The sequence below is a fragment of the Acartia tonsa genome, chromosome 12 (genome assembly GCF_053477335.1).
Source record: "Acartia tonsa isolate MP-2025a chromosome 12, ASM5347733v1, whole genome shotgun sequence".
Lineage (NCBI taxonomy): Eukaryota > Metazoa > Arthropoda > Copepoda > Calanoida > Acartiidae > Acartia > Acartia tonsa.
This window is the reverse complement of record NC_137271.1, coordinates 41,408,581-41,429,211: the sequence shown is the minus strand read 5'-3', so window position 1 is coordinate 41,429,211 and position 20,631 is coordinate 41,408,581. Positions and strand designations below refer to the sequence as shown.

At 31.8% G+C, this 20,631-nt stretch overlaps 2 protein-coding genes across 2 annotated transcripts; both read right to left on the bottom strand.

The window, feature by feature from the left end:
* Window positions 1–4,608: 4,608 nt before the first annotated feature.
* Window positions 4,609–12,453, bottom strand: LOC145334028 (uncharacterized). The gene is made up of 3 exons (XM_080179305.1): window positions 12,309–12,453; window positions 6,220–6,354; window positions 4,609–4,756 (listed from the first exon to the last, which is right to left on the bottom strand). Exons 1-3 carry the CDS (start codon window positions 12,378–12,380, stop codon window positions 4,658–4,660), a joined length of 306 nt encoding a protein of 101 aa, XP_080035431.1. The 5' UTR covers window positions 12,381–12,453; the 3' UTR covers window positions 4,609–4,657.
* A 1,128-nt stretch (window positions 12,454–13,581) lies between these two features.
* Window positions 13,582–15,965, bottom strand: LOC145333077 (uncharacterized). Its single transcript, XM_080178226.1, has 3 exons — window positions 15,830–15,965; window positions 14,338–14,493; window positions 13,582–13,971 (listed from the first exon to the last, which is right to left on the bottom strand). The coding sequence occupies exons 1-3, from the start codon at window positions 15,876–15,878 to the stop codon at window positions 13,727–13,729; spliced, it is 450 nt and encodes a 149-aa protein (XP_080034352.1). The 5' UTR covers window positions 15,879–15,965; the 3' UTR covers window positions 13,582–13,726.
* Between the last annotated feature and the right edge of the window lie 4,666 nt (window positions 15,966–20,631).

The following is a 20,631-nucleotide window of genomic DNA, read 5'->3' as shown; positions in this document are numbered from 1 at the left end:
TTTGGAAAAAAAATATCAATTTATATTTTACACTGCTATGCATTGTTCTTGTTCTTGTTTCTAAAAAAAATTTATATTATTAAAAAGAGAATTATTTAATGCTTCTATAGGTATGTTAATCATTTTTCTAGGCTAAATATAACTATAATTACACCATTTTAAAGTTAGACATCATAACATATTAACACAATTATTGAAGTGGTCTGTATTATTAAGCTGGCAACTCTTAAAACAGCTGCATTTCATTATCCTATTATATAAAGAAGTAATCTTTTTTGTCTTCAGCTTAAGATTTTGACAATTACAGTACCTATTGAGTTCTGTGTTTTATGGATGCTTCCTATAGGACCCTGGATAGTTTTGGAATTTTGAAAAAAATATCAATTTATATTTTACACTGCTATGCATTGTTCTCATTCTTGTTTCTAAAAAATATTTTTATAATTAAAAAGAGAATTATTTAATGCTTCTATAGGTATGTTAATCATTTTTCTAGTCTAAATATAACTATAATTTCAGCATTTTTTAAACATCATTATATTCAAGTTATTGTAATTTTTAAATAAAATATCAATATCAAGAACTATTGGAACAATTTTTACCATGCAAAACAAGGTGTTATAAAGTGTAGGATCCCTCACAATATCTATCTGTCTGTCTATAATGCATTACACATGTAATGCTAATAGAGAGGATGCTATAAGAGTGCTCTTATAATGTGAACTTCTCATAATTGAATGGGCTTCCTGAAACCAGAGACCATAAAGTTGGCCTAGTCACTACAAGGGGGAGTGCAGGAGTATCCAGGGGGAGGTGCTTGTAAAAGGGTAATTTTTTATCCTATATATTATATATTATGGGGGGTATACCCAGCCTTTTAAATTTTTCTTAATAGGAGTAAAGAAAATCCTTAAAACTTACAAATCTAGGAATCAAACTAGCACCCCAACCAATAATCGGTTCCATGCCAAATGTAGGAGTGGAAAAACATTGAAAGGACAAATGCATGAGTCCCAAACGTCAGAGTGGAACAAACGCAGGAGTGGGACAAACGTTGGAGTGGACAAACGCAGGATTTTTGGGACAAACGTCGGAGTAGACAAACAAAGGAGTCCCAAACTTTTTTTTCAATTTTGAATTTTTTTTATACAAACACAGCCCCCCCTACCTTCGTCCCGTTACTTTTCTTAGTTAGGTTAGGTTAGGATATAGGCTAGGGGGCTGAGCCCTGCAGCCATAGTCATTATTTTGTAGACAGGGGTATAAAAAATTTCAAAATTGTAATATTATTAAAATAGTAGACACTCTTAGGTTTTATTTAAGCAATGTCCACTCCAATGTTTTCCACTCCGACGTTTGTCCACCTTGATGTTTGTCCACTCTGACCTTTGTCCCATTCTTACGTTTGTCCACTCCGATGTTTGGGACTCCTGCATTTGTCCACTCCGATTTTTGGGACTCCAATGTTTGAGGTAGAACCCCAATAAGTAAATCTCAATAAAACTTGATAAAATTATGCAAAATATCAAAGTATTCAATCCCTGAATTTCAACCATCTATCTTGAATAGGAGTAGAGAAAATCATGAAAACTGGAATTGTAGGAATCGATATAGCCCACCCCAGTTTTTTGGCAAATCCTAATGAAACTTGATGAAAATATAGAGTATTGATAGAGAAAGAGAATATTCAATCCATGAAAATTTAAGCCTTCTATCTTTTATAGAAGCCAAGAAAATCTCGTTTTCCCCTTTCTGTCTCAGACAGACAGACATACCAATAGACAGACATACAGATGAATGGACAGACAATGGACGGACAAATATTTTGAATTATAGAGTAGCTTCACTACTAAAAAACTAAATAGGATAATTGTTGTACACAAATTGATTTCAATATGTTTTAAATGAGCTAACATAATCAAGGACGTCCAAGCTTTTTGATTTGGGGGGGAAGGGGGGGGGGGAAATTGAAATATCTAAATTTGGGCATCCCCATGTTTATTTTGTGGGGTAATCTTTATATAAAAAAGGCAAGGACGTCAAAGCTTTTTATATTTTTTTTTTTGGGGGGGGGGGGGAGAGGGGAAGATTAAAAAATTAAAAATTTAAAAATTATGGGGTTGCCCCAAATTAATTAATAACCCTAAACCCCCTAACCCCCCCCCCCTCCCCCATGGGACATCCCTTTACATAAAGTAATGATTATAAAGTTGCCAAGTACCTTACTGCTACAAAAATCATCTTCCAACATTTAAGATTAATTCTAAAACGCCTGAATTAACAATAAGAGCTAACCATGGTGTGGATATACACATCCTAATTGTAAAAATGTTTTGCTTTTTAAAATTGTAAATCAATTATTCAGGAATCATTTTACTTTGTTTGTTTGCTAGCAGCTGCGCTCCAAGCATCTAGGAGCTCTGTAATTAAAGGAGTAAGGAAATTAGTAAAATAGCCTCATACTTTACCGAAATCTTAAGCTACAGACAAAAAAGCTTTATATAACATGTATTAATTTGTAAAACTGCAAATGATAAAATATGACCTATTTTTTTCTCTTTAAAAATTCTCTTTAAACACCTCCCCCTTTTTATATAAAGATGCTAATTTCCCCCTAACCCCAAGAGGATATAAGCAGTAAAAAACCCCGCAGGGGGCACAATTTTCTAACACTTCTTTCTTATTTAGTCTTTTAAAAGGATTCAAAATGCATTGACATATATATATTTTTTTTTAACTCTTATTTTATACATCTTAATTGGAACTGATGATCTATTTTTATAGAGAAACATATGTATTCCATCAATAAAAAGTTAAAAAATTAAGTGTGTTTATACATATAATAATTACTATATATAATAGGATAATGAAATGCAGCTGTTTTAAGGGTTGCCAGCTTAATAATACAGACCAATTCAATAATTGTGTTAATATGTTAAGATGTCTAACTTTAAAATGGTGTAATTATAGTTATATTTAGCCTAGAAAAATGATAAACATACCTATAGAAGCGTTAAATAATTCTCTTTTTTATAATATAAATTTTTTTTAGAAACAAGAACAAGAACAATGCATAGCAGTGTAAAATATAAATTGATATTTTTTTTCCAAAATTCAATTCCCTCTGGTGATGTTATAAATAAAATACCAAAAGTCAAATTTAGGTGGATGTTATATGAATATATAAAGCTTCTTTACAGCCAAAAAAATTAGGAAAAAAAATATCATTTATGGAGCAACAACAAAAGTGGGTTTATCACAAAACCTCGATTTTTTAGTCAGCTGTTCTATAAACAACCAAGTCATTATCTGTATATTATAAAGCAATGCCAGGCGATTAAAATGAGGTATTAAGCACTTTCTAACTCCAAAAATTGATTCTTCTAGAGCAAAAATTAGTTTAGCATTTTTGGTGACTCAAATTTGAAATTTGATTTGAAGCAAGAGAAAAATATTAAAAACACATACTTTTTTCTATCTAAGAGGCAAATTAATGGTATCAATATATTCGCAAATGTCTCATATACAGTTTAATACACTTTTAAGTCCATTTTTTTGGGGGCTTTGAGTGAATGTCGAATAAGGTTGATTTCTAGCCAATCATTTTTAAGTAGATTTAAGTAAATCTTAAAGGATTCGAAATTTTATGAACTTAATCACCTGCAAAAATTTTTTGAAATGGACTATAGAATACTTTTCATATATGAAAATATGCAGCAGTGATTGAACACTGAGAATTTACATAAAAGCTCTGAAGTAGCAAAGCTACTCTGCTGAATACTTTGTCTGTCCGTCCGTCCATTTTGATATTGGGTAAATGAAACTTTTCTTGTCAACATTCTTATTACTCTCTGACATATAGATATATTTTTATGATCTTCCTCTCTTTTTTTTATGGCAAAGAACATTTGCTTATAATTCCCTGCCTGTTTGTCAATCCATGACTTTTTTGTGCTTTGCTACTTATGGATGTTGTCACCCTTGTTTATTGGCCTTTTAAAAAAACAATATAAGGATAAGAATGTATATAATAAAGTCCTAATAATGTCAGTATGTCTCTAAAAATTATCCTGTATATAAGTAGTTTATCAAAAAATTTACTAAATTTGTTTCGAAATTATAATTTATAATTCTGATTATTCAGTTCTGACACTCTACAAGGGTTAATGTTCGTTTGACTTACCGTTTCCAGGCTTCGCTTTTATGGATGTTGTCATCCTTGTTGTTCAAAGTTCAGGCTATCTTATTGAGAAAAAAAGGCTCTTCAAAATATTGTAAACTAAATCATATATGTTGGTGGGTGGGAGAACCCTTCACCTCACCCATTTCTGGGGAAAATGAGGATTTTTTTTCATGATTGGGGGGATTCGCCTCACACCTTCCCCTTATTAGTTAATGTTTATTATTACAAAAAAATGGAGAGATCGTACGATCTGTAGCTATATTTACCTGAAGAGTAGAGCCCAATCGGATCATAAGTTTTCGTGATCTTAATCTTCAGACGGACAGATATCGTTGTACTTTATATAATATATTTACATCTGTGACCGTTTTTGGTCTTATTAATTCTTTAGTTTTAAATTTTAATTAAACAAATTATATAACAAATTAAACAATGAAAAATTTTATTTGAAAATTAAACAAAAATGATAAATAGTTATTGAATAAATAGTGAAGATTTAGGTCGTCTTGGAAAAACATCCCCCTTCTTTATTTGACTTCCGTCTATCAAAATCACATTTTCGTTTCCAGGAATCTAAAATAAATATAAATATTTTTTTATTATAATGATTTAGAATGAAAATTTTTAGATTTAAAACATATATTTTTCAAATATATATTATTTGTTATTTGATAAAAAAGCAATCCCAAATAAGTTACACGAAATATTAAAACCAGCTTATACCAACAATGAGATTAATTCGGTAAAAAATCCCGAAACCTATACGTATTTTCAACTGTCGTTGGGGTGCAACACATCGTAAAATTGACGACCTCTCCATTAGCCCCCCAAATATTATTGATTTCGCTTGTTGGTTTTACCTTATTCCTGAATTAAAAGTAGCGTTACGGACGTACAGACAGACATGGTGGGGGACGGTGAAATTAAAACACTCTTGTTAATCATTTTTTTGTCATAAACTGTAAAAGCCAAATACTAACTTATAACCCAGCAAAAACAAGGATCACAACATCCATTAATTCTGACAGACCAAAAACAATGACAAATATAAAACTTTCAGATAATTCAATATTAAAAAGTATGTAGAGTTATATGTAGTAAATTAGTCCCAAAAATACTTGAATTTAAAATGTTTAAAACGGACATAAATACATTTTAGGATAGATTTTAAAGAGATGCTTCGCTTTCAAAATAGTTAAAATGCAAGATGTTTTAAATGGACCTATGCACTTTCTTGCAATCACATCACAGAGTTGCTAAGCTTATAAAATTGATAATACAATTATAAAATTTCTAAATAAACCGTTTTAGCTAACTGCTTCGGACGGACAAACAGATTCTAATTATAGAAAACTTTGTAATAATAATAAATTTTCTCGTATTCATTCGAATCCGGTGGATAGGAACTGGTTCTCATCCATACGAAAAAACTATGTCTAGCATCGTATTATATCCAGCTTTCTACGAATATAGAAATGTACAATCATAAGATTAAAACTTCGGCACCACGGGGCTAAAAAAACTAGTTTTAATCTTATAATTGTACATTCTATATCCGCGGAAAGCCGTTTATAATACGATACGAGAAATAACTATTCTCGTATTCATTTGAATCCGGTGGATAGGAACCGGTTCTCATCCATACCAAAAAACTATGTCTAGCATCGTATTATATTCAGCTTTCTACGAATATAAAAATGTACAATCAAAAGATTAAAACCAGTTTTTTAGCCGGTGCCTCCGGCACCTCGGGGCTAAAAAAACTAGTTTTAATATTTTAATTGTACATTCTATATCCGCGGAAAGCCGTTTTTAATACGATGCGAGAAATAACTATTCTCGTATTCATTCGAAACCGATTCTAATCCGGTGGATTAGTACTGTTTCTCATCCATACGAAGAAACTATGTCTAGAATCGTATAATATCCAGTTTTCTAGGAATATAAAAACTGGTTTTAATCTTATCATTGTACATTTATATCCGCGGAAAGCTGTTTATAATACGTTGCAAGAAATAACTATTATCAGATCTTACCAATAAACTTTTTCGTCTCCTTGGCCAGTTTTCAATAATTTTATTGTTTTCTTTTTTCAATTCTGTTTTAGATTCAATTTCTTCTTGCTCAGCAAAATTTGATGTTATTGCGTTTTCTTGTTTAACAGTTTCGTCCTGAAAAATTAAGAATATTAGATTTATTATTCTTGGGTGTACATACATAGAAAAAAAAACTACAATAATAAATGAATTAAATGAATATTATATACATTTATATATACAGAAAAATTTTATTGATATGGTTAATTTATAAAAATATTTTCTTCCCAAATGGCAGTTTCCTAAAAAATAGGAGTATGCAGTAATGTGTATTCACACATTGTTTTCATACAGGCCATATAAATAAGACAAAAAAAAAGATAATAAGCAATAAATGAAATCATATTGGAGAGGAAAGAATGATAATAGGAAGGATTGATTAGGGCATACAAGTCTCACACCATTATTGCAATAATAGAAATTTAAAAAATTTTAAACAAATAAATTTTGATTAATTTATCAGATTTCAAACAATATTGAAAAGAAATATAAATTTATCTACATTCTTGACATAATGGGTTGTTACACACTAGAATTAAGGGCGTTATCCTGTTACAAAATTTTTTATCAATTTGAAAATTTGAGTACCCCCCCCCCCCCCCCCCCCCCGACAGTCTGGATAGTCTGCGGGAGGAGGAAAAGATTTGGACACGGGAAAAAGGCAAGCTTCAATTTAATTCAATAACGTGTCCGTGCTGTGTGGGGAAGCCGAGCGAAGCGAGGCTTCTCCACAGCACGGACACGTTATTGAATTAAATTGAAGCTTGCCTTTTTCCCGTGTCCACAACTTGATGTCGGGGTACTCTAATTTTCTAAATTTCAAAAACTATTTTAGGTTAGGTTAGGTTAGGTTATAGGCTAGGGAGCCGAGCGCTGCGGCCACGGATGTTCGTTGTCTGGGGTACTTTAATTTTCTAAATTTCAAAAAACTATTTTAGGTTAGGTTAGGTTAGGTTATAGGCTAGGGAGCCGAGCGCTGCGGCCACGGATGTTCGTTGTCTGGGGTACTTTAATTTTCTAAATTTCAAAAAACTATTTTAGGTTAGGTTAGGTTAGGTTATAGGCTAGGGAGCCGAGCGCTGCGGCCACAGATGTTCGTTGTCGGGGGTACTTTAATTTTCTAAATTTCAAAAAACTATTTTAGGTTAGGCTATTTCTTTTAAATATTGCTACGCAACCCACAAATAAAATTGTTCTTGCTAAAAATACGCGGACGAGAGGGAGAACATAAAGGGGACTGGGAAAAGGGGGTTGTTGGTCAGATGGGAGAGGAAAGGGGTAAACAATACAGTAAAAAAACGCGGACACGGAGCGGACGAGAGGGAGAACATAAAGGGGGCGGGGATAAGGGGGTTGTTGGTCAGATGGGACGGGAAAGGGGTAAACAATACAGTAAGAATTCTGTATATAAATAGACTGAAAGCTTGAAGCTGTTTGTTAGTCGACTACAGATTGCCTTGTAGCGAGGGACTGAGATCCTAAACTGGTTGGCATGGTTGACTAAGGAGGCAAGGCAAGGCTCGTGTCTCGCCTTATATACCCTCCCTCCCTTCCTCCTGTCCAACCTAATAATAGTTTACTTAAATTATTATTTTGTTGTTGGGGGGGGGGGGGGTACTCAAATTTTCGAAATCGCTAAAAATAATACTAAGAGGAATATACCGAATTAAGCTTGATAACAAAGATTCTTTTAGATTTTTAATAAATTTTTTTCTTGGTTGATTGTGGGTTAACCCTTACAGATCGGGCCCCAATTCCCACCTTAATAGATCGGGGGGGGGTCATATTGACCCCCCCCTCTATCTCGGCTTCTGTTACAGATAAAGACGTAAAATTTTTTTCTGGTGGTTCATGTGTATTTTTAGAGAAAATTACTTTTTCTAGTCATAGCGGCCAGGCCGCTCCTTAGCCGCTTTTTAGCGGCCAGCCGCCAAATTTTAAAACAGCTGTAGAGCGGCCAATTTTGCAGCTAGGATGACCAAATTTTAGGACGAACTTTTATTTTTCATAACAAAAAAATTACTTTTTCTGATCATCGCCGAAAAACGGCAAATAACGGAAACCGCCATTTTCGGCGGTTACGGCGGTAAAACGGCGGTAAAACGGTGGTTGGCGGCGCCAATTAATATTTTTATCTGTTTATTGTTGCTCAAGAATTTACCAAAAAAAATTTTAGGTCTCTAGCTGTAATAGAAGCCACGATATTCATGATATATGTCTGTAGTAAAACCAGGACAAAAATCGGTCATAAAGTCGGTCAAACGGTCATAACACCACTTTTCTCATAAGGTCTTTGATATCTCAGTATTCACCAAAAAAATTTTAGGTTTCTACCTTATACACAAAAGTCATAATGTAGAAATTAAGATTTATTTAGAATTTTTTTTAAATTTTGGTGCTACCCAACCGACTTTGACCGGACACCACGACCGACACAGACCAGATATCTTAATAAAATCAACTCTTGCCGACGCATAATTACTAAACTTAAAAAGTCATGAAGTCACAGCTCTCCATCTTACCTACAAAAAAAATGACATTGAAAAAACTAGAGGGGGGGGTCAATATGACCCCCCCCCCCCGATCTGTAAGGGTTTTAATAAATCATTATTACAATGGTTATTCCATAATTCTTGAAAATGATACTTAGGAAATCTTTCAATAGATTTAAACTTCGGCTTTTTAACATCAAACATATTTGAGTTTCTAAGATTTCTGGTATGTAATTGGTTACGGCGAAGCCATGTACCTTGAAAGGAACTTGGTAGCTTACTGTTTATAAAATCATACATAAATAATAATTTCAAATAATTAGCTGATTCATGTAAAGGAAGGACATTCATTTTTTTAAATAAAGGCATTGTGTGTGAGATGTGTTTCTTACTAAAAACAATTCTTATTGCCTTTTTTTGCAATTTAATTAATGGTTCCATAGTAGATTTAAGACCACAACTCCAGGCAGGTAAACAGTAAAGTAAATGACTATTTATAAGGGAATGAAAAAGCATTTTTTTGCTATCTAAATTCAGTATAAGTTTAGCTCTATTTATAAGAAATAAGGAACTAGAAATTTTTTTACGTAAATGTTCTACATGATATTTAAAATTTAAAGAAGGATCTATAAATACACCTAGGAATTTAATTGCAGGAATATTGCTACTTGAATTGACATAATTTAAGATTTTTATTTTCTCAGGATCAAACTCATTTTCATTGTTAAAGTTTAGCTTAATATTAAGAGCATTCCAATCAATAGTATTTTCGCTTTTATTAAATATCATAATTTTAGTTTTATCAGGATTTAAGCTCATTTGATTACTCCTAAACCAATCAGATATCTTTTTAAGTTCATTGTTTAATTTCAGTTTTATCTCTGTAAAGTTTTTACTAGAAATTAAAAAATTACTGTCATCAGCAAATAATAGGGTAAATAAATCAGTACAGTTTTTAAGATCATTTATGTAGATTAAAAATAGAATTGGTCCTAAAATAGAGCCCTGTGGGACGCCTCTATCTATTTTCAGCTTTGTTGAGTTAGTGTTGTTTACATGTACAAATTGCTGTCTATTACTTAAATAATTTTTAAACCATTCAAGTTCGATGCCATTAATGCCAATTTTTGACAACTTTTTAATTAAAATATGGTGTGGAATTATATCAAAACATTTTGCAAGATCACAGAAGACTCCAATTACAGTTTTATTATCGTTTTTTGCTTCGGCTATGTAATTTAAGAGGTGTACCACAGGGTGTATTGTAGACTTTTTTGATTGAAATCCATACTGATGTTCAAAAATGATATTATTACTAATCAAATAACAAGAAAGTTGTTGATAAATGACTTTTTCTAAAACTTTTGAGAAAATAGCTAATAAACTTATTGGCCTATAGTTTGATGGATCAGCTTTTTCATTAGAATTATTCCCTTTTAACTTAAAAATAGGTATAACTTTTGCGATTTTTAATTCAGAAGGTATTTTTCCAGTTAAAATAGTTTGGTTAATGACATGAGAGAGAGGAAGAGCAATAACAGAAATTATTTTCTTTAAAAAAGAATTTGACAGGCCAAAAATGTCCATACTTTGTTTATTTCCCATTTTTTTAACAATATCTATAACTATATTTGGGTTTATTGTATGCATTTTAAAACTGGAATTATAATTAGGTATATAGCTACACGGATCAATGTTAGAAGGATTTATTTTAGATGATATCTTGTTTGCTACAGAAGTGAAGTGTTCATTCAATTTCTCAGAAATTTCCGCATTATCCAAATATATAGAATCATTAAACTTCAATTCATTGATACATGTTGCTTTATCTTTTGTTTTTCGGATTGCATCTCTAATAATATCCCAAGTTTTCCTCAAGTCAGATTTACATTTTTTTAGCTCATTACAATAATGCAATTTTTTAGCTGTTTTTATTGCACGATTATAGACATTTCTATATCTATTATATATCCTAATATTTTCAGCAGTTGGTTCATTAATACTTAACGTTGACAATTCAAATTTTTTATCTCTACATCTCATTAAACCATCAGTCATAAATTTTTCAATTTTATGTATGTTCTTATTAATTCTTATCTTTTGTAAAGGAAAAGAAAGTTCATAAAATTCATTAAAAAGCTCATAAAATTTATTAAAGCACTGTTGGGGTTCCATACTGTTAGTTACATTTTCCCAATTAACATTTCTTAATAGATTGATAAACTCAGTAATTTTTTCTTCATTAATATTTCTTGTAAAAATAAAAGATTCTTTACTTGCTTTATATGAATAAGGTGTTATTGTGAAAATTGGAAAATGATCAGATATATCATTTAATAAAATTCCTGAATGAAAACTATTATCTTTTGCGTTAGTAAAAATTTGGTCAATACATGTTGCTGTTGTTCTAGAAATTCTTGTTGGTCTTGTTATCAAAGATAAAAAACCATTTGCAATGCAATTTTCAAGAAAAATCATTTGTTTTTTCATGACAATAGTATTTTAGAATATCAAAATTAGAATCTGTGAAAATGTAAGAGGCACATTTAAAAGACATTAATTTACTTTGTAGGTTAGAAAAATTATCAATAAAAAAATCCATTTGTTGAGATTCTGTAAATCCAATTTTAGTAGTATTAGGCCGGTAGACATTACTTAAAACAAATTTCTCTCTGTTATATTCAAGTTGAATTGTGAGTGACTCAAATAAACCTTCTTCAAATGTTGACAATTCATTCAATATTTTGAATTTTAGATTTTTATGAATATAATAGGCTATCCCGCCGCCCCCTTTATTCTTTCTACACTTATAGATAAAGATATAATCATCTATTTTAATAATATCTTGGTCATAGATAGTCCAGACTTCTTGCAATGATATTACATCTATTATGACTTTATTTTCTTTTAAATAATCTATATATTCTTTAAGCTGAATAAATTTACTATTGAGACTTTGTATGTTCCAAGAGAGAAATTTTAATGTTTTAAATTGTTTACATTTTTCAATAAATTGTTTGTTATTAAAATATGCACATGATAAATCAATTTCATAATACGGATTTTCATAATTATTACCATTTAATGTAGAATCTTTATATCTAGATAAGAAATCATATTCAATATTATTTAAAATCTGACAGATACTGCCCACCCTATCGAAAATCATTACATAAATATAGTGTGAGACATATACATAAAGGGTATATTAAAAATTAAAAAAGTAATTAGATGTGTGTATGAAGCTTAAGATCTCGATATTATTCCCCTTTAAAGTGTTGCTTAGCATAGTTCCAGGACAGGTTTGTAGCTATTTTAGTGAAGGGTAACCCCACCCCCCACCTCAAGTGCCCCTAGAGGCCTTTATGGGAATAACCGCTAGTATAAACTAAAGTTGCTTGATGTATAATAAGAAATCTACAAACATTTTTAAACTAAAAGGCCTTTTTCTATATATATATATGTACAACAAAATGGTGAATGAAATAAAATTAATCATAGAGTAGCTGCGCTACTAAAATAAAACTTTCTACCAACCTCTTCCTCATTCCTCCAAGGGGACAGTCTCCCCCCAACTTGGCTGACACGATAGGGCTGAAATTTGCTCATTTTTGTGAAAAACTTTAATTTTGTGTAATATGTTGTTCCGTTGAAATTCAACTATCAACTGATGATGTATGCTAAATAATGGACGATTTTTAAAGCTGGTGCTTTCAGTGCATAGATTGTTCGCGAAACATTGTACTTTGATGCAGGTTATTTTGGAAAGTGGACAAACGCAGGAGTCCCAAATGCCAGAGTGGTAAAAGTAAAACATCGGAGTGTCTGCTATTTTAATTGTAAAAATAACAAAAAATCTTCTAATTATTTTCAAAAAATCTTCCAAATATTTCATGAATATCCTCCAATTTTAAATTACATTTCATTAGTGTTTTGGCTTTGGTATTAATCAGACGACAGAGATTTTGTTGTGAGCAGATAGCCATGCATCTGCCGTGTGCATTTGATGAAACTTGGTTGAAATATGTAGAATGTGAACTTATTTAATCCCTGAAAATTTCATCTATCTAACTTAAATAGGAGCCGAGCAAATCACATTTTCACCATTGCGTTACAGAATGACTGACCGACGTACAGACGAAGTGAATTATAGAGTATCTTAGTTACTAAAAAATCCATTTCCTTTAATGCGTTACCAACAGACATAAAAAGATAAGGTGCAGATGCTCACTGATATGGAGAATTTTCACAAAATCTACATCTAGGCATAAGTCCGTAAAGCCTATAATTAACCAAAGCTTGGGGATTGCTCCACTCACAGTCTCTAAGGTCTTTGTCTAAAAAATGTAAGTATATCCAAATCCATTTTAAAAATTATGGAAAGAAACCCAAGTTGTAGGATTCGTCGTATTTTCACAGTATTTTTTCTCCTATTTCTAGGCCCTGCGGAGGGCTCTAGCCGTGCAGGGGCAAATTTTCTAACCCTGCGGGACAATCATTGACACATGTATTTAAGTAATTTTTCGGATACACTGAAAGGAATTTTGATTAGACTTTTATGAGGTCCGCTTTTATTTGATTTTGTCATCTAGATTATATAGATTATTTGCTACTCAAAATGCCAAAAATAAAAAAGAAATATCATATAAAGTTTTATTTATTAAGATTTACAAAAATAATATAAAGTTATTTGTAATAAAGACAAGGATGGCAATATCCATAAAAGCGAAGCTCGAAAACGGTAGGACAAACGAACATTGAGACTTGTAGAGTGTCAGAACTGATTAATCAGAATATAAAAGTATGAAAGTTTAGTAAAAAGGAAATTTACTTTATTTTTAAAAGTTAAAATAATGCAACATCAAAATATTTTCTTTATTTGTTTTTGTTAGAGGCAGAGGTTTGCTTCATAGTCCTAGACTAGTTCAATATTCCTAAAAATCCAACAATTGTTATTAATAGACTCTACTCCATTCTTTAAGAACATAATTATCCTTTCCACAAGTCAACAGCTCTAATTTTCTTGGGGCAGTGTATGTGTATGATCTCAGAGTTGCCTCTATGTTTCCATCATTATAGGAATAATATCCATGGAATGTATATCTTGAGTCCTTGAATTGAAAAGCAACGCCATTGTAACCATTTCTCCTGCTTTCCAGTTGCAGCTTGGGTCCATTATTCCAGATTTTCAGTTCTTTATCTTAAAGAAAGAGGATGTGTGATTTTATTATTTCTTTAAAGGCGCTCCTAGATCTAAGAGCACTGTATTCCTAAAAGTAGGAAAAGATAGCCCAAAACCGAACTTAAAATTAAAAATCAATTAGCATAAAAGACCATCCTATAAGACCTATAAGAAGAATCCATAAAATGGAGAATTCAATCGGTTCAGTAAATTTTAAGCTATAGAAAAAAAATCATACTACTTTTTGTAATAGGATATAATATGAAAAAAGGGTGGGTTAGGGTGCAGTGCAAAGGGTAGGCATAGAAAATGGGGAGGGGCTTTATTTCTTCCCAAGCTCCTTGTGGAAAAGAACTGTAATTGCTATAAATGCATGATACTTACCAAACAGCAAGCCCTTAAAATTAACACCAACTTGGTGGCAGGATTTTAGCTGCCTTGCATCAGCGCCACAGCACCGCTGCAGGCTCTGAATTGACAGGGTTTGTGGTATTTGATACAGCAAATAGTTCACATATCCTCCCTCACAAACATGTCCATCTAAATATAAAAAAATTTAAGCAGTTGCGCCTCTAGATACTAATTTTAATTTATGTATTTAAAAGGGGGGAGGGCTTAATGCAACCATCTCGTAATCAATGAGTAAATGGCACTTAGAATTCGAATTTCCTTCTAAAATTTTGTATAAGTAATCCTTGGTAAGTCTTTTTTCTTAAATTGAAAAGAAGTTGGAAAAGTAACTGCTAGCGGCTCAGCCGTTTTTGCCTATTTTTAACTTTTAAAACATTTTTTTGGTTTAATACATGTTAAATGATAGCAATAACCATTTTTTAAATTTCTAGTACCAACAGCTACCGGCTATAACCGTTTGATAACATTTTGGAGCGACGAAGAGTATTATGTGGAGATAGGTTTCTGACTAATTTGCACTAAAGATAGCCAGAAAATGGCAAAACGGCTGAGCCGTTAGCCGTTATTTTTCCAACTTTATGTGCTTTTGGCACCTCGGGGCTAAAAAAACTAGTTTTAATCTTATATCCGCGGAAAGCCGTTTATAATACGATGCGAGAAATAACTATTCTCATATTCATTCGAAACCAATCAATATCCGGTGGATAAGAACCGGTTCTCATCCATACAAAAAAACCATGTATAGCATCGTATTATATCCAGTTTTCTACGATTATAATAATGTACAATCATAAGATTAAAAACAGTTTATTTAGCCCATGCCTTCGGCATTTCCGAATAACTATTCTTTCATCAAGTTATCATTCAGAGGAATCTTTAATACAATCCTTCATTTAACTTGAAAAGACACCAAAATATTCATATAGTTTAGATAGAAATGAAGTGCCACCCAATCTCTAATTACATTAACTACAAACCTACGGAATATACAAGTTATAGAGTTGATGCTTATTGATTATAGAAATATATGCAAAAAAATCAGGCGTTTATCTTTTATAGGAGCTGCAGAAAGTATTCATATTGGTAATTTCTTTTCTGTTAGAGCATTAACAGTGGTCTGACGGACCATGTGAATTATATACAAATGTGCATATTTCAAGAAGGGAGGTGACATTAGGCTGTTTATTACAGTAGTCCCTAGATTAGTTTGTTCATTAAGTTCAGTGTTGAAAGTTTCAACAACTAATTGTAATCTACAGAACGGATAAAGTAAATTGAGGATGTACATCAATTCATCGGCCATTGTCTTATTCCTTTATATCTCTGTCATTTTTACAAGGTAACAAAAATGCAGACTTCTATCCTAAATAGCAGCCGAGAAAACACATTTACAGTTTAACCTAACTAACAGACAGACCTTTCTAATTATAGAGTCGCTTCCCTACTAAAAATGAAATACAAATACCTAAGTTTAACAGTAGCACAAATAAGAAGCAAAGCTTAACGTTAAACATATCTATAGATAAAATTAAAACTTTAATATCCTTTCTTTACAAAATTTTAACTCATAAAATTTAGTTTATCTAAGGCAGAATAATAACTTTAAACATATCAAATTTCTAAAATAATTTAATCTTTTCAAATCGAAGCTTTTCTATAATTAGAATCGGTCAGTCGTTAATTTAGGCATGTTACAATTGTCCTAACGTTTTCAAACTTTGCATGATGATTCCCAAAGCAGTTAGGTACGAGTTAGAAGGCGAAGCAACTCTATAATCGTCACCAGAAAGTCAGTACGTCTATTTTAAACATGTTGATTTTTTACTTTTTTAACAACATATTTGTATGTGTTAAAATTATCCGATTGGTCTGATTTTTGGAATTCTGATTTATAGGACAACAAAGTATATTGTTATGAGCAAAACATCTCTATAATAAAGTCCAAAAAATGAAAGTATGTCCTTAAACAATATCCTGTATTTAATATGTTTTTCGAAAGATTTACTTACAATTCTGTTTCGTTCGACTTTTATACAAATTCAAATTCTAATTATTCAGTTCAAACGCTCTACAAGTGTTTAAGCAGTGTTAAGCCATAGGTGACTTATAGTTGACTATGATCCTTAATGATGGAAATGTTGACAAGAAGTTTCAGCCTTATATCTTTTATAGGAGCTGAGAAAATCACGTTTCTCGCAAAACGTTTCAGACATACATATGGATGGACAGATTGACATTTCAAATTATAGAGTAGCTTCGCTACTAAAAATACTTTGATTTTACATTAATTGATATTAAAATATAAAAGAACAAGGATGAAAACATCCATAATTGGCGAATCTAAAAACAATGGATGGACGTAAGAAAAAAAAGAAACTGTAAAGCAGTGTCACAAAAAAACATTAGATTAAATAACCTTTTAAAATTTAAAATGTTGAAATTTAGAAATCGATCTATCACTCCAACCAATGAGCAAATCTTAATAAAACATTGTGAGAATATGTAAAATGTGAACTTTTTTAATCCCTGAATTTATTTCAGCCGTCTATCTTGAATAGGAGTCGAGAAAATCATAAAAACTTTACAATCTAACAAGAACTCCAACTAATAAGTAAATCTCAACGAAATTTGATAGAACTATGCAGTATTTGAACATATTCAATTCCTAAAAATTTCCTAAATGTCAATTAAATTAATTTAATACCTAAAATCTGAGACGTCTATTTTGAAAAGGAGCCGAGAATATCACATTTCTTCCAAAAAGTCTCCAAAAGGAGGGACAGACGGACATTTCAAATTATAGAGTAGCTTTAATACTACAAAAAAGTGTACACTTTTAGCCATATGCCATCTCCATTTTCTTTAAAGTATAGGAACCTAGTAATAGTGTCTAACTTTTTATCTATGTGACGTAACAAAAATCGAAGAATGAGGGGGGAGGTGGGAAAGGAAACCCCTATAAAGAGATGGATTTTTGTTACGTCACAAAGATAAAAAGTTAGACACTATTACTAGGTTCAATCATAGATATCTTAAAGTATAGGATCTCGGTAAACAATAGGCTCTACTTTTCAGGGAGCATACCTACAGTACTGTGATATTTTTAACCTTAAGCTTTTTTTCTATTTAAAATATAGTGCGGGAGAGGGGGCCGGGACCCACCACACCGTGGGACGAAGACCCCGATTTTTTAAAATGTTAAAATAAACAGAATAGAGGGCCTTCCTATCACCTCTTGGGGTAAAATCTCTATAGGCCAGGGGCGAAGCCACTGATAAACCATAAATTATAGAATAGTTTTGCGCTCAAAACAGGCCCCAAATTTGGACATTGGAAAAGAGTGTAAACAATTAAAACTAACTGTGAAAATTTCTGGAGAAAGTTGCTACAAAAATGTAACATGTTGAAACGTTCAATTGAACAATTTTTTTTGTTTCAATACCTTCAAAAAGTTTTATATTGGTCCAGATACCTCAAAAAAAAATTGTCGGTAGGGGGGGGGGGGGGGTGAGACCCGGATAATTGCTGTCTTTCATATTTCAAATTATTTATAAACTTCTTTTAATTAGTTTTATTGTATGCCAAAAAACTCCTCTCTAATTAATTTAAAGGAGGGGAAAAGAAGCGAGAGAGAAGGAGAGAGAGGAGAGAGAGAGGAAGAAAGAGAAAATGTTTTTTCCTTATTAACTCCGTTATGATGAATTATGGTTCCATTGGAATTCAGCCCACACGGGATTCAACCCACGGAATTCAGCCCAGCGGGATTCAACCCAACGGTATTCAGCCCAAACGGGATTCAACCCACGGTATTCAATCCACACGGGATTCAACCCACGGTATTCAGTCCATACGGGATTCAACCCACGGAATTCAGTCCATACGGGACTCAACCCATGGAATTCAGTCCATACGGGACTCAACCCACGGAATTCAGTCCATACGGGACTCAACCCACAGAATTCAGTCCACACGGGATTCAACCCATTATATATATGTACAATTACCAGTTTGAAAAAAAATATTTTTTTTTAAATATTAGAAAAAAATTTTTAAAAATTTTTTTTTAAAAGTTTATGTAAATTTTTTTATTTTAGAAATTATTTTATAAAATATGCATTATAAAAAAAATTGAGAAAAAAGAATTATTTTCTAAAAATTTGTTTCTCAAATTTTAAAAAAAATATTGGTTTTTAAAACTGAGAATTTTATATATATATTGGGTTGAATTGGACTAAAACAAATATATTTTTTTTTCAAATTTGAGAAACAAATTTTTAGAAAATAATTCTTTTTTTCTCAAATTTTTTTATAAAGCATATTTTAAAAAATAATTCCTACAATAAAAAAATTTACATAAATTTTTTCAAAACTTTTTTTTAAAATTTTCTAAAAATTTAGTTCTCAAATTTAAAAAAAAAAATATATTTTTGAAAACTGGTAATTTTAGATATATAATGGGTTGAATCCCGTGTGGACTGAATTCCATGGGTTGAGTCCCGTATGGACTGAATTACGTGGGTTGAGTCCCATATGGACTAAATTCTGTGGGTTGAGTCCCGTATGGACTGAATTCCATGGGTTGAGTCCCTTGTGGGCTGAATTCCGTGTGGGCTGAATCCCGTGGGTTGAATCTTGTGTGGGCTGAATACCGTTGGGTTGAATCCCGCTGGGCTGAATTCCGTGGGTTGAATCCCGCTGGGCTGAATTCCGTGGGTTGAATCCCGTGTGGACTGAATTCCAATGGAACCGTGTGTGTGAGTGGGGGTAAGGGAAAGTAAAAGGCATTTAAAGACATTAAACACAAACCATAAAGTAGAAAGGGCGGGGGGGTAGGGGTGATGGTTTCTCCAAGTATGTGTGCGTGCGTTTTATGCGCGTATGTGCTCGCGTGTGTACGTGTGTGTGTGTGCGTGCGTGTGTGTGTGCGTGTTGGTTTTTACCTGGCCTATACAGAAGGACCTTAGTTGAAATATGAGATCTAGTGAGAAAAGAAAGTGAAAACTGTTTACACATTAATTATTTTTATTATTATTTACTTTTATATTTAATAAACATAAATTATATATAGTTCAAATTATGCTATTAAACTATTATTTACAATTTGTGAAATTCTATAACTTAATAATGTAAAATAGTAGAATTAGGATATTAAAAATTCAAAAGTACAGCTAATATATACCGTTTATACCCCTTATATAAAATATAATGTTAGAAAAATACAAAATTTAAACTAGTTTCCTGGATAAAATTAAAGATTTTTAAATTTAAAAAGTATATATTTTACTTAATTTGCATTTCATGATTAATTAATTTGACATAATTATGATCTTATTAGTATTTTTTGTCAAGAATGGATATTTTAATACTTGGATGTTGCATCAGATTTTATGTGCTCTAACTAAGTGAAACTTGTAGCTGGCGGAAACAATGATCCACAATCACCATATCCCCTCCCCTCTAATACTGTATAAACGAACTGACTAATGAAATATATCCATATTTGCAACCTAAATTGACGACAAATTTTCCCCTGTCATTTTATCCACGTTTTCTATATATCCATTTTGTTATCTTACTCTGTTGGACATTCAAACAAACCTATTAATATTGGGATAAGTGGAAAAATGTATAGTTTGTACGTTATTCTTTCTTATATATCAATGATTTATTTATTAACTAGCGGTTACGCCCCTAGAGGCCTCTAGTGGCACTTTAAATGTTTTTTTTTTAATATTACGTAACTTTTCTACGATACCTATCTATGTTACGAGTATCTGAGTAAAAAATTGATTTTTTTTGTGATTTCTATTGGGAGGGTGGTGGTATACTCCCCCAACATAGTTATAAACCTTCCCGGGACCAATGAGAAGCTACCCTGTTGAGGAGAACCCGATCGGTTCAGCGGTTAGCGGGATCCTTCGGTACAAACAGACAGACATACACACATCCTGTTACTTTATTATAAGGATAATTTTAATGTTTAATTTTGTATGATGAAATCCCAAACCAAAACCAAAACATGGTCTAGTTATAAACAAAACTATTTGTCTAGTTATTCAATTTTTAAACGCGAAGCTTTTCTATACTTAGGGTCGGCCCGTCCGTCCGTAACGGTTATTTTCTTTAGTTAAATATGTTTGAATTGTCCTATCAATTCAAATCTTTGCATGAGGATTCCTATAATAGTTAGGTAAGATATAGGAAGCGTAGCAAATAATATCATATCTAAACTTTTTGGACAACATTTTTAAAAAGATATTACATATT

Coding starts and splice junctions, on each gene's coding strand:
- LOC145334028 (XM_080179305.1), bottom strand. CDS start 12,380: ATGAGCAAATTTCAGCCCTATCGTGTCAGCCAAGTTGGGGGGAGACTG. Junction 6,355..12,308: donor CTTGGAGGAATGAGGAAGAG/GTTGGTAGAAAG, acceptor TTAATTTTTCAG/GACGAAACTGTTAAACAAGA. Junction 4,757..6,219: donor GGAGACGAAAAAGTTTATTG/GTAAGATCTGAT, acceptor TATTTATTTTAG/ATTCCTGGAAACGAAAATGT.
- LOC145333077 (XM_080178226.1), bottom strand. CDS start 15,878: ATGTTTAACGTTAAGCTTTGCTTCTTATTTGTGCTACTGTTAAACTTA. Junction 14,494..15,829: donor TGTGCTACTGTTAAACTTAG/GTATTTGTATTT, acceptor TTTTATATTTAG/ATGGACATGTTTGTGAGGGA. Junction 13,972..14,337: donor TTTTAAGGGCTTGCTGTTTG/GTAAGTATCATG, acceptor TCTTTCTTTAAG/ATAAAGAACTGAAAATCTGG.